At 37.3% G+C, this 13,468-nt stretch overlaps 1 protein-coding gene across 1 annotated transcript in view; it reads right to left on the reverse strand.

Moving 5' to 3' along the window:
• The window catches only part of LOC125773304 (uncharacterized protein DDB_G0283357), an 85,998-nt gene that overhangs the window by 2,035 nt on the left and 70,495 nt on the right, over positions 1-13,468 (reverse strand). The window contains exon 3 of the mRNA XM_049444342.1: positions 13,200-13,287. Coding sequence (XP_049300299.1) covers positions 13,200-13,287 — 88 coding nt within the window. The remainder of the gene's footprint in view (positions 1-13,199; positions 13,288-13,468) is intronic.

Genomic DNA, 13,468 nt, shown 5'->3' on the forward strand with positions numbered 1-13,468 from the left:
TCCCTAATCTGTACGTTTGTGCCGAGTGTTGTGTGCGGTACAGCAAGGTTTAGGATGTGTGGAGATAATTCAAATCGCTGTTTGTAACATTGAATTTTGCAAAACAAGTTCGTGGTTAGACTCCAAGCCGGAATTGACAGAGAGATGCTTATTTCAACAAATTCACATTAAAATAAATCAATTTATAAAATTTTGCTAAATTTATCAAAAAATAGAGAAGGCTATAGCATTATGAAATTTTCATATTTTTAGAATTTTTTTAATATTTTTTATTCCTTTTTTTATTTAAAACATTATTTGAGTGAAAAGAAACTCATTGCAACCCATTGGCATTAAAATAAAACAATTTAATTTTTTGCAAAATTTCTCAAAAAAAACGTAAGGGGTAAGCCTTATGAAATTTTTGAGTTGAAATTTTTTTGAAATTTTTTTTTCGATTTTTTATTCTTTTTTTAGTTTAAAGCATTATTTGAGTGAAAAGAAACATATTGCAACAAATTCCCATTAAAATATATCACATTTTTCAATATTGCTAAATTGTTCAGAAACAGGGTAAGGAACTTGGTTCCCTGAATAACTTCTGGCACAGACATCTGACGGTATGGCCGTCCAAGAAGAAATGTAGCCATTGGTGCCATCTATCGACCACAAGTTAAAGATTGGCGATCCGTTGGATACCGACCGAGTTATAGGCAAAAGTTGGTGCAAAAATGAGAAAAATTTTACATTTTCTCAAACAGGGTAAGGAACTTGGTTCCTCGAATAACTTCTGGCACAGACATCTGAGGGCATGGCCGTCCAAGAAGAAAATGTAGCCATTGATGCCATCTATCGACCACAGGTTAAAGATTGGCGATCCGTTGGATACCGACCGAGTTATAGGCAAAATTTGGTGCAAAAATGACCCTCAGTAAATTTTCATTTTTTTGAATTTTTTGATTTTTTCATTAATTTCCACTCTTGTTTTTATTTCAATCATTATTTGAGTGAAAAGAAACTCATTGCAACCCATTGGCATTGAAATAAAACAATTTTATTTTTTTGCAAAATTTCTCAAAAAAATCGTAAATCGCCTTATGAAATTTTCGAGTTGAAATTGTTTTTAAATTTTTTTTCTGATTTTTTATTCTTTTTTTGATTTAAAGCACTATTTAAGTGAAAAGAAACATATTGCAACAAATTCCCATTAAAATATATCACATTTTTCAATTTTGCTAAATTGTTCATAAACAGGGTAAGGAACTTGGTTCCCTGAATAACTTCTGGCACAGACATCTGAGGGCATGACCGTCCAAGAAAAAAATGTAGCCATTGGTGCCATCTATCGACCACAAGTTAAAGATTGGCGATCCGTTGGATACCGACCGAGTTATAGGCAAAAGTTGGTGCAAAAATGAGAAAAATTTTACATTTTCTCAAACAGGGTAAGGAACTTGGTTCCTCGAATAACTTCTGGCACAGACATCTGAGGGCATGGCCGTCCAAGAAGAAAATGTAGCCATTGATGCCATCTATCGACCACAGGTTAAAGATTGGCGATCCGTTGGATACCGACCGAGTTATAGGCAAAATTTGGTGCAAAAATGACCCTCAGTAAATTTTCATTTTTTTGAATTTTTTGATTTTTTCATTAATTTCCACTCTTGTTTTTATTTCAATCATTATTTGAGTGAAAAGAAACTCATTGCAACCAATTGGGGTTAAAATAAAACAATTTTAGTTTTTTTGCAAAATTTCTCAAAAAAAACGTAAGGGGTAAGCCTTATGAAATTTTCGAGTTGAAAATTTTTTGAAATTTTTTTTTCGATTTTTTATTCTTTTTTTAGTTAAAAGCATTATTTGAGTGAAAAGAAACATATTGCAACAAATTCCCATTAAAATATATCACATTTTTCAATTTTGCTAAATTGTTCAGAAACAGGGTAAGGAACTTGGTTCCCTGAATAACTTCTGGCACAGACATCTGACGGTATGGCCGTCCAAGAAGAAAATGTAGCCATTGGTGCCATCTATCGACCACAAGTTAAAGATTGGCGATCCGTTGGATACCGACCGAGTTATAGGCAAAAGTTGGAGCAAAAATGAGAAAAATTTTACATTTTCTCAAACAGGGTAAGGAACTTGGTTCCTCGAATAACTTCTGGCACAGACATCTGAGGGCATGGCCGTCCAAGAAGAAAATGTAGCCATTGATGCCATCTATCGACCACAGGTTAAAGATTGGCGATCCGTTGGATACCGACCGAGTTATAGACAAAATTTGGTGCAAAAATGACCCTTAGTAAATTTTCATTTTTTTGAATTTTTTGATTTTTTCATTATTTTTCACTCTTTTTTTTATTTCAGTCATTATTTGAGTGAAAAGAAACTCATTGCAACCAATTGGGGTTAAAATAAAACAATTTTAGTTTTTTTGCAAAATTTCTCAAAAAAAACGTAAGGGGTAAGCCTTATGAAATTTTCGAGTTGAAATTTTTTTGAAATTTTTTTTTCGATTTTTTATTCTTTTTTTAGTTAAAAGCATTATTTGAGTGAAAAGAAACATATTGCAACAAATTCCCATTAAAATATATCACATTTTTCAATTTTGCTAAATTGTTCAGAAACAGGGTAAGGAACTTGGTTCCCTGAATAACTTCTGGCACAGACATCTGACGGTATGGCCGTCCAAGACGAAAATGTAGCCATTGGTGCCATCTATCGACCACAAGTTAAAGATTGGCGATCCGTTGGATACCGACCGAGTTATAGGCAAAAGTTGGAGCAAAAATGAGAAAAATTTTACATTTTCTCAAACAGGGTAAGGAACTTGGTTCCTCGAATAACTTCTGGCACAGACATCTGAGGGCATGGCCGTCCAAGAAGAAAATGTAGCCATTGATGCCATCTATCGACCACAGGTTAAAGATTGGCGATCCGTTGGATACCGACCGAGTTATAGGCAAAATTTGGTGCAAAAATGACCCTCAGTAAATTTTCATTTTTTTGACTTTATCGATTTTTTCATTATTTTTCACTCTTTTTTTTATTTCAATCATTATTTGAGTGAAAAGAAACTCATTGCAACCAATTGGGATTAAAATAAAACAATTTTATTTTTTTTGCAAAATTTCTCAAAAAAAAACGTAAGGGGTAAGCCTTATGAAATTTTCGAGTTGAAATTTTTTGGAATTTTTTTTTTCGATTTTTTATTCTATTTTTAGTTTAAAGCATTATTTGAGTGAAAAGAAACATATTGCAACAAATTCCCATTAAAATATATCACATTTTTCAATTTTGCTAAATTGTTCAGAAACAGGGTAAGGAACTTGGTTCCCTGAATAACTTCTGGCACAGACATCTGACGGTATGGCCGTCCAAGAAGAAAATGTAGCCATTGGTGCCATCTATCGACCACAAGTTAAAGATTGGCGATCCGTTGGATACCGACCGAGTTATAGGCAAAAGTTGGTGCAAAAATGAGAAAAATTTTACATTTTCTCAAACAGGGTAAGGAACTTGGTTCCTCGAATAACTTCTGGCACAGACATCTGAGGGCATGGCCGTCCAAGAAGAAAATGTAGCCATTGATGCCATCTATCGACCACAGGTTAAAGATTGGCGATCCGTTGGATACCGACCGAGTTATAGGCAAAATTTGGTGCAAAAATGACCCTTAGTAAATTTTCATTTTTTTGAATTTTTTGATTTTTTCATTATTTTTCACTCTTTTTTTTATTTCAGTCATTATTTGAGTGAAAAGAAACTCATTGCAACCAATTGGGATTAAAATAAAACAATTTTATTTTTTTTGCAAAATTTCTCAAAAAAAACGTAAGGGGTAAGCCTTATGAAATTTTCGAGTTGAAATTTTTTGGAATTTTTTTTTTCGATTTTTTATTCTATTTTTAGTTTAAAGCATTATTTGAGTGAAAAGAAACATATTGCAACAAATTCCCATTAAAATATATCACATTTTTCAATATTGCTAAATTGTTCAGAAACAGGGTAAGGAACTTGGTTCCCTGAATAACTTCTGGCACAGACATCTGACGGTATGGCCGTCCAAGAAGAAAATGTAGCCATTGGTGCCATCTACCGACCACAAGTTAAAGATTGGCGATCCGTTGGATACCGACCGAGTTATAGGCAAAAGTTGGAGCAAAAATGAGAAAAATTTTACATTTTCTCAAACAGGGTAAGGAACTTGGTTCCTCGAATAACTTCTGGCACAGACATCTGAGGGCATGGCCGTCCAAGAACAAAATGTAGCCATTGATGCCATCTATCGACCACAGGTTAAAGATTGGCGATCCGTTGGATACCGACCGAGTTATAGGCAAAATTTGGTGCAAAAATGACCCTTAGTAAATTTTCATTTTTTTGAATTTTTCGATTTTTTCATTATTTTTCACTCTTTTTTTTATTTCAATCATTATTTGAGTGAAAAGAAACTCATTGCAACCAATTGGGATTAAAATAAAACAATTTTATTTTTTTTGCAAAATTTCTCAAAAAAAACGTAAGGGGTAAGCCTTATGAAATTTTCGAGTTGAAATTTTTTTGAATTTTTTTTTTCGATTTTTTATTCTTTTTTTAGTTTAAAGCATTATTTGAGTGAAAAGAAACATATTGCAACAAATTCCCATTAAAATATATCACATTTTTCAATTTTGCTAAATTGTTCAGAAACAGGGTAAGGAACTTGGTTCCCTGAATAACTTCTGGCACAGACATCTGACGTTATGGCCGTCCAAGAAGAAAATGTAGCCATTGGTGCCATCTATCGACCACAAGTTAAAGATTGGCGATCCGTTGGATACCGACCGAGTTATAGGCAAAAGTTGGAGCAAAAATGAGAAAATTTTTACATTTTCTCAAACAGGGTAAGGAACTTGGTTCCTCGAATAACTTCTGGCACAGACATCTGAGGGCATGGCCGTCCAAGAAGAAAATGTAGCCATTGATGCCATCTATTGACCACAGGTTAAAGATTGGCGATCCGTTGGATACCGACCGAGTTATAGGCAAAATTTGGTGCAAAAATGACCCTCAGTAAATTTTCATTTTTTTGAATTTTTTGATTTTTTCATTATTTTTCACTCTTTTTTTTATTTCAAGCATTATTTGAGTGAAAAGAAACTCATTGCAACCCATTGGGATTAAAATAAAACAATTTTATTTTTTTTGCAAAATTTCTCAAAAAAAACGTAAGGGGTAAGCCTTATGAAATTTTCGAGTTGAAATTTTTTGGAATTTTTTTTTTCGATTTTTTATTCTATTTTTAGTTTAAAGCATTATTTGAGTGAAAAGAAACATATTGCAACAAATTCCCATTAAAATATATCACATTTTTCAATTTTGCTAAATTGTTCAGAAACAGGGTAAGGAACTTGGTTCCCTGAATAACTTCTGGCACAGACATCTGACGGTATGGCCGTCCAAGAAGAAAATGTAGCCATTGGTGCCATCTATCGACCACAAGTTAAAGATTGGCGATCCGTTGGATACCGACCGAGTTATAGGCAAAAGTTGGTGCAAAAATGAGAAAATTTTTACATTTTCTCAAACAGGGTAAGGAACTTGGTTCCTCGAATAACTTCTGGCACAGACATCTGAGGGCATGGCCGTCCAAGAAGAAAATGTAGCCATTGATGCCATCTATCGACCACAGGTTAAAGATTGGCGATCCGTTGGATACCGACCGAGTTATAGGCAAAATTTGGTGCAAAAATGACCCTTAGTAAATTTTCATTTTTTTGAATTTTTTGATTTTTTCATTATTTTTCACTCTTTTTTTATTTCAAGCATTATTTGAGTGAAAAGAAACTCATTGCAACCCATTGGGATTAAAATAAAACAATTTAATTTTTTTTGCAAAATTTCTCAAAAAAAACGTAAGGGGTAAGCCTTATGAAATTTTCGAGTTGAAAATTTTTTGAAATTTTTTTTTCGATTTTTTATTCTTTTTTTAGTTTAAAGCATTATTTGAGTGAAAAGAAACATATTGCAACCAATTCCCATTAAAATATATCACATTTTTCAATTTTGCTAAATTGTTCAGAAACAGGGTAAGGAACTTGGTTCCCTGAATAACTTCTGGCACAGACATCTGACGTTATGGCCGTCCAAGACGAAAATGTAGCCATTGGTGCCATCTATCGACCACAAGTTAAAGATTGGCGATCCGTTGGATACCGACCGAGTTATAGGCAAAAGTTGGTGCAAAAATGAGAAAAATTTTACATTTTCTCAAACAGGGTAAGGAACTTGGTTCCTCGAATAACTTCTGGCACAGACATCTGAGGGCATGGCCGTCCAAGAAGAAAATGTAGCCATTGATGCAATCTATTGACCACAGGTTAAAGATTGGCGATCCGTTGGATACCGACCGAGTTATAGGCAAAATTTGGTGCAAAAATGACCCTCAGTAAATTTTCATTTTTTTGAATTTTTTTATTTTTTCATTATTTTTCACTCTTTTTTTTATTTCAAGCATTATTTGAGTGAAAAGAAACTCATTGCAACCCATTGGGATTAAAATAAAACAATTTTATTTTTTTTGCAAAATTTCTCAAAAAAAACGTAAGGGGTAAGCCTTATGAAATTTTCGAGTTGAAATTTTTTGGAATTTTTTTTTTCGATTTTTTATTCTATTTTTAGTTTAAAACATTATTTGAGTGAAAAGAAACATATTGCAACAAATTCCCATTAAAATATATCACATTTTTCAATTTTGCTAAATTGTTCATAAACAGGGTAAGGAACTTGGTTCCCTGAATAACTTCTGGCACAGACATCTGACGGTATGGCCGTCCAAGAAGAAAATGTAGCCATTGGTGCCATCTATCGACCACAAGTTAAAGATTGGCGATCCGTTGGATACCGACCGAGTTATAGGCAAAAGTTGGTGCAAAAATGAGAAAATTTTACATTTTCTCAAACAGGGTAAGGAACTTGGTTCCTCGAATAACTTCTGGCACAGACATCTGAGGGCATGGCCGTCCAAGAAGAAAATGTAGCCATTGATGCCATCTATCGACCACAGGTTAAAGATTGGCGATCCGTTGGATACCGACCGAGTTATAGGCAAAATTTGGTGCAAAAATGACCCTTAGTAAATTTTCTTTTTTTTTGAATTTTTTGATTTTTTCATTATTTTTCACTCTTTTTTTTATTTCAATCATTATTTGAGTGAAAAGAAACTCATTGCAACCAATTGGGATTAAAATAAAACAATTTTATTTTTTTTGCAAAATTTCTCAAAAAAAACGTAAGGGGTAAGCCTTATAAAATTTTCGAGTTGAAATTTTTTGGATTTTTTTTTTTCGATTTTTTATTCTATTTTTAGTTTAAAGCATTATTTGAGTGAAAAGAAACATATTGCAACAAATTCCCATTAAAATATATCACATTTTTCAATATTGCTAAATTGTTCAGAAACAGGGTAAGGAACTTGGTTCCCTGAATAACTTCTGGCACAGACATCTGACGGTATGGCCATCCAAGAAGAAAATGTAGCCCTTGGTGCCATCTATCGACCACAAGTTAAAGATTGGCGATCCGTTGGATACCGACCGAGTTATAGGCAAAATTTGGTGCAAAAATGAGAAAAATTTTACATTTTCTCAAACAGGGTAAGGAACTTGGTTCCTCGAATAACTTCTGGCACAGACATCTGAGGGCATGGCCGTCCAAGAAGAAAATGTAGCCATTGATGCCATCTATCGACCACAGGTTAAAGATTGGCGATCCGTTGGATACCGACCGAGTTATAGGCAAAATTTGGTGCAAAAATGACCCTTAGTAAATTTTCATTTTTTTGAATTTTTTGATTTTTTCATTATTTTTCACTCTTTTTTTTCAATCATTATTTGAGTGAAAAGAAACTCATTGCAACCAATTGGGATTAAAATAAAACAATTTTATTTTTTTTGCAAAATTTCTCAAAAAAAACGTAAGGGGTAAGCCTTATGAAATTTTCGAGTTAAAATTTTTTTGAAATTTTTTTTTCGATTTTTTATTCTTTTTTTAGTTTAAAGCATTATTTGAGTGAAAAGAAACATATTGCAACAAATTCCCATTAAAATATATCACATTTTTCAATTTTGCTAAATTGTTCAAAAACAGGGTAAGGAACTTGGTTCCCTGAATAACTTCTGGCACAGACATCTGACGGTATGGTCGTCCAAGAAGAAAATGTAGCCATTGGTGCCATCTATCGACCACAAGTTAAAGATTGGCGATCCGTTGAATACCGACCGAGTTATAGTCAAAATTGGTTGCAAAAATGAGGAAAATTTTCATTTTTTTTGAGTTTTTTGTTTTTTTTCATTATTTTTCCCTCTTTTTTATTGAAAGCATTATTTAAGTGAGGTCGTTAGACTCCAAATCGGAAACCAAATAGACCGAGAGTAAGGTAGCGTAAAGTAGTTCATTGAGCGGAATAACAAAACAGACATATTGAATCATTCCTTCTTCTCAAATAATGGCGGATTATAATTTCGCTAAAATTTCACCCCGAGAGATCTCCCTGCGAATGTTTAATTAAAAAAAAAACTTTAACCATATTGGTAAAGTTTTCATCAGTGTAAAGGAACCCATGTCCACGTGTCAGCAGCTGCTGCTCCGTTTCTCAACGCGAAGCTTTAATGCAAATGCATTGCGTTGCGAACTATTCACTGTGAAACCGTAGCAAACAACTAGCGGGCTTTCGGAAAGCGCGTGTTCGTTTGTTTGTGTTTCCGTTGCTGGTGTTCTTCCGCAAACCGGGCGAGAGCTACTCAGTCAACGAAACTAGCATGATATTCTGGAAGTTGCTCACACTGGCGGGGCAACAAACACCAAACTCGTGAAGCAAACAGGGCAAATCGTGAAGGATGAGTGGCGCGAAGCTAGAACCAGTTAAACCATACTCTAACCCGCGCTCTGTTCACACCCATTACTTCTTCTCTTACTCCAGCCTGATTTTCCCGACCATTCGTCCAACAATGAATTTATTCTGTTGCCGCGTTCTGCTCAAGTGATCTCTTCTGAGCGTAAGGTGGTTCCGCTTTGATCGTAGCAGGAAAAATTGTACACGCTCGAGCAGCATCCGGAATTCAGCCAACCGCTGAAAGTTGTTTCGTGCGGGGTGGCGGGATCCGCGACGGAAAGCACTGTGTGGCAGGATATTGGCAAACAACCATCGTACCATCCCGCTAGCGAGGGAGGGCGAGAAAAGGGTCGGATCTCGGTGGCTTTCCAGCCCAGATCTTCCACAGGACTCGGCGAAGCGTTAAATGATACTTCGATTGGTTTGTTCTATCCGAGTTTCGCGCTGTTTTGCTTTGCGTACTTTAGCGCATTGGTCGAACATCGGCTGCTACTGGTAAGGTTAAATCTTGTACATAATATCGATTATGTGTTTACAACCATTATCAAATGATAAATTTTCACGATAGGAAATAAGTGTCTGATGTGTTTTATCCGTTTCTTTATCTCTTTAGTATTAGACACGATGTTTCCAAAAACTTGTCGATTAAAGAAGAACATTTATTATCGCGTTTCTTTTTCCTGGAGCAACTTCACTTTCGACTTGAAACTCAAATAAACGTATATAAAAAGGAGCAATCTTCCAGAAACATAGGGAGATATTTGATTTTTGAAGGACTATCTTTGGCGGTGTGTTCGAGCTGGACGTGTGGAGAAGGAGAATGGACCATGAGCTGTTTATCGATGCAGATATTCCTGACGGTTCGTTGGCATGAGTCCAGAGTCCCAGACTCCAGAGTCCCAGAGTCCCACCCGGAAGGTGCTCTCCAGGGACCTGTTCGAAACGAGACTTAGAGGAGCACAGCGACCTCAGGTGTAGTCGAACCTGTCGGACATCGGATGCAGCCGTGGATGGACGACAGCATCCCTAGACCAAGTTTTCTGGAAACTTAAAGGAGACCTGACCATATCTTCGCGACATGCTCGACCCTGAGTAGACCAAGAAGAAGAAGTGTTTCTGTATGTTGTTTCAAATTTATCTAACCACGTCTTGCATGCTGGAACTGGAGTTAAGAATCGCTCTCCATAACTTCCATAACTTCGTCGGTTGAGGCATAATAACTCAACAAGAGTTCACAAGTTTCACAAGTTCTGACACCAAAACCATCTACCAAAAGAAGTATCTTCAATCTCCATCAATTACACATTATCCGCCATTCTAGTTAGAAATAATGTTTCTGTATTATTCTGCATTCTGCATATTCTAATCAAAGATTATGATAACAGGGCGTTTTTGTATCTATTAGCTCCAGTATGTACTAATACTCAATAGTGGAAGTTCTCCTATGAGAATGATGTATGTCGTATGCAGATTATTATTACCTCTTTCCATGGATGCCCAATTGTTGTAAGCATTTGTTTCATGAACTCAACACAATTCGCTATTAGTTGGCATTATTGTAGAAATTGGTGCATACACAATGTGTGGCTTCACCCAGCCCATATTGTCATTCTAAACACCGAAACCCCCCAGAAGCGGGGCACAATACGTCTCCCGGCTTCCCATTCGCACCTAATCATCGATTGGCAGTACCACCGAAAGCGATAAAGCGGCAATGGGTGTAACATGTTACCATGGTTAGGCAGCAGTTATCCTCATTATTCAGTGCGGTGCTGTTGTTAGTTTCCCAACAACATCGTCACCACGGTCGCCCAGGACACCGAATCATGCAACCCATCAAATAAAGGCGGCTGCGGCTTGAAGGTAATGCCATCGCATCCCCAAAAAAAGGTGCCGCAGTTGCCGCAGATCCTGCATACAGCAAGTGTGTGTGCAACATTTTACGTCAGTCAGGTCACATAAAAAGTTTGGTTCGGCTGGAAGTCGGTTGAAGCGCAACAGAGCGCACTGTTACGCCCCTCCAGGAAAAAAACAAGGTGGGGGACGGTAACAACGTATGTCTGTCCGTGTGGTAAATAATGCTCGATTTACCTCCCGGTTCCATCATCCGGAGCATGGGGTGACGATAGGGACGGAACCTAGTGTGATTTGGATGGGGTATGGCTGATGTGCTGCAGTCCACTGGCGGACATGCCCTACATCGCGCGCTGTAATAACGTACATTCAGTCGGTCGTTTGGTACTGACGTTTTGGTAACCGCTCCCCGGAGATTAGGTAGTAATGTGCAAAATGTCCATGGAGAGATTCCGCCCGTACCGTGGGCACGCCCGGACGGCGCCAACTAATCACTTGACACGGTCCTTACTCACGACGGACGGAGGTATTTTTGGTCAGCGCTGGTAAAGGTACTCGCACCAAACCCCGGCAACTGGAACATGTATGTGTGGACAATGCAAAAAGGAGCAACACTATCCCCACACCTATACACGCACATACGCCTAATATACACGTATGCGGATTCGAACGCTATAATTTCTTCTCAAGGATTTTATGCCATCCGGACGAGCATCAGTGCCAAACCCCCGGTACGGTAAGAGTGTTACGCCTGCCACAATAACTATTTATCCTCCATCAGTAAAACCTCCATCGAATACCCGCGGTACATGGGCAGGGTATGTAAACGAATCCATCCTTTTTGGGGAGGGCCTATATTCGTGCACCAGAAATAGTTTCATCTAACGAGTCGATAGCCTAAAAGGCAATTATCTGCTACGTGTGTTTGCTCTTATGCCGGCCATCCTGTCGGACGACGCGGTCCACTCATCCACAACGAGCGATGTCGTTTGTTGCATCGAAACAGTGGAACCTTTTAACCTGTTAATAAGGCTAGCATTGTATCGCAACAGTCACCAAATGAGACGTGACGTGTGAGTGCGATAATGGCAATCGTATTGGGAACATGCCATTAACATCTTCTTTTTTTCTAGGACCAGAATAGGACCACAAGGAAAATCTCTTTTCACCTAAAGTTGTTAGTAAAATCAAACATCAACCATTTATGTAGGATAAAGAGAAGAGTAGAAAGTGTTGCACATTTCATAAAACAAGGTGTATACATTTACATAATGGATGTAAATAAAAACCACTGATAAGGGATGAAAGTATCTAACAGAGGTCTTTCATCTTCATCATCTTCATCATCATTATCATCTTCATCAGCACACTAGGGATTAAATTCTGTGTTCAAGCTCTGTTTTTTTTGCTGTTGTTTGTTTTAAAGAAGCAAACCAGAGTAGCTTTGGGAAGAAAATTATGTATTCCGATATGCCACCTTCCACCTTTCGCTTTGATGTGCGTTACAAGTATGCACCCGGTAACACATCTGCTCCATAGCTAGCACCAGGTAGCGTTTGGGTACAATTAACAGGACACGGACCGTGGTTTGGGAAGATGCAACGCTTAGCACTAGGAACCGAAGCTTTCGAGCATTCTTTTGAAGTTGAATTTAATCAGTGGGTTTTTTTGCAGTAACAACTCGTTGGCTGTTCTGGGGGGGTACAGTAGACGAGCACAACTGGAAGCGTTTCCATCCGGTGCGTTGATAACGAACGATGGAGCGTTACGAGTGGACACGCTGTGGATACCGGGTTTTTTGTGTCCTCTGGCTTCCTCTGATTACTTATGCAATGTACAATCATTTATAATGCTTTATTATGATTTATCAAAGCAAAACGGTTGGCCTTTTCGTTAATGTTTTTTTCTTTCTTCTATAAAATTTATATTTCAGCCAGCATTAATAAATGTTTGGAAAACGAAATTCGTGTTTCAAGGTATTTTGAGGTACTTCTCGAAATCAAATAATCTGGGAATTTTAAAATATTAGAACTCAGACTTCAAAAAGACCAGTTGACAGCTCCGCACCCTGCCGTGTATATCTCAGCAACTCACAATAGACGATTCATTTCCAGTCCCACCAAGCACACAGTATTTGTCCTGGATTGGTTTGCCGTTAATCATCCATTTCTCATCCCCAGAATATCCAGAAATGCTCGAAATCAAGCTTCAACGTTACTCTATTACTAACACGGCATGTCTACTTCGATTATTTTTGTGATGTATCAACACTTTTTTGAAGAATAAGAAATAAAGATTTCATTGGCCCCAATTCAAAACAATTGCTAGATACATTTTCCAAAAAATTGAAGTCTCGCGGAAATGGTTTTAAAGGCATCTAGGGCCTTTTAATAGACAACTGGTAGAGCTTTACGCATATGCACAGCACAACAACACAATTTACCCTACAAACTAGGAATGTTTAATGCAATAACCAGTACGGAGAACTTACCCAAAGTGACGCTTCTTCTGCTGATGGGACGCCAGCTGACGGCGGCAGCGGAATGCCCGATCGCACACATTGCAGGTCAGTGACTCATCTGTGGGAGAGAAAAGAAGGGCAAGGAAAGGGATAAAGTAGAGCAAAGGGATTGCAAATAGCGTCACTGTTAATGGAGGGATATGATATGATTGAATCTTGTTAACTGCTGCCTCGAGAGAAATCAAAGTAAGCAACTGTTCGTACGTGTTGTGGGATCGAACGGCACCGATGGTCGGATG

Source organism: Anopheles funestus, chromosome X, assembly GCF_943734845.2.
Source record: "Anopheles funestus chromosome X, idAnoFuneDA-416_04, whole genome shotgun sequence".
Lineage (NCBI taxonomy): Eukaryota > Metazoa > Arthropoda > Insecta > Diptera > Culicidae > Anopheles > Anopheles funestus.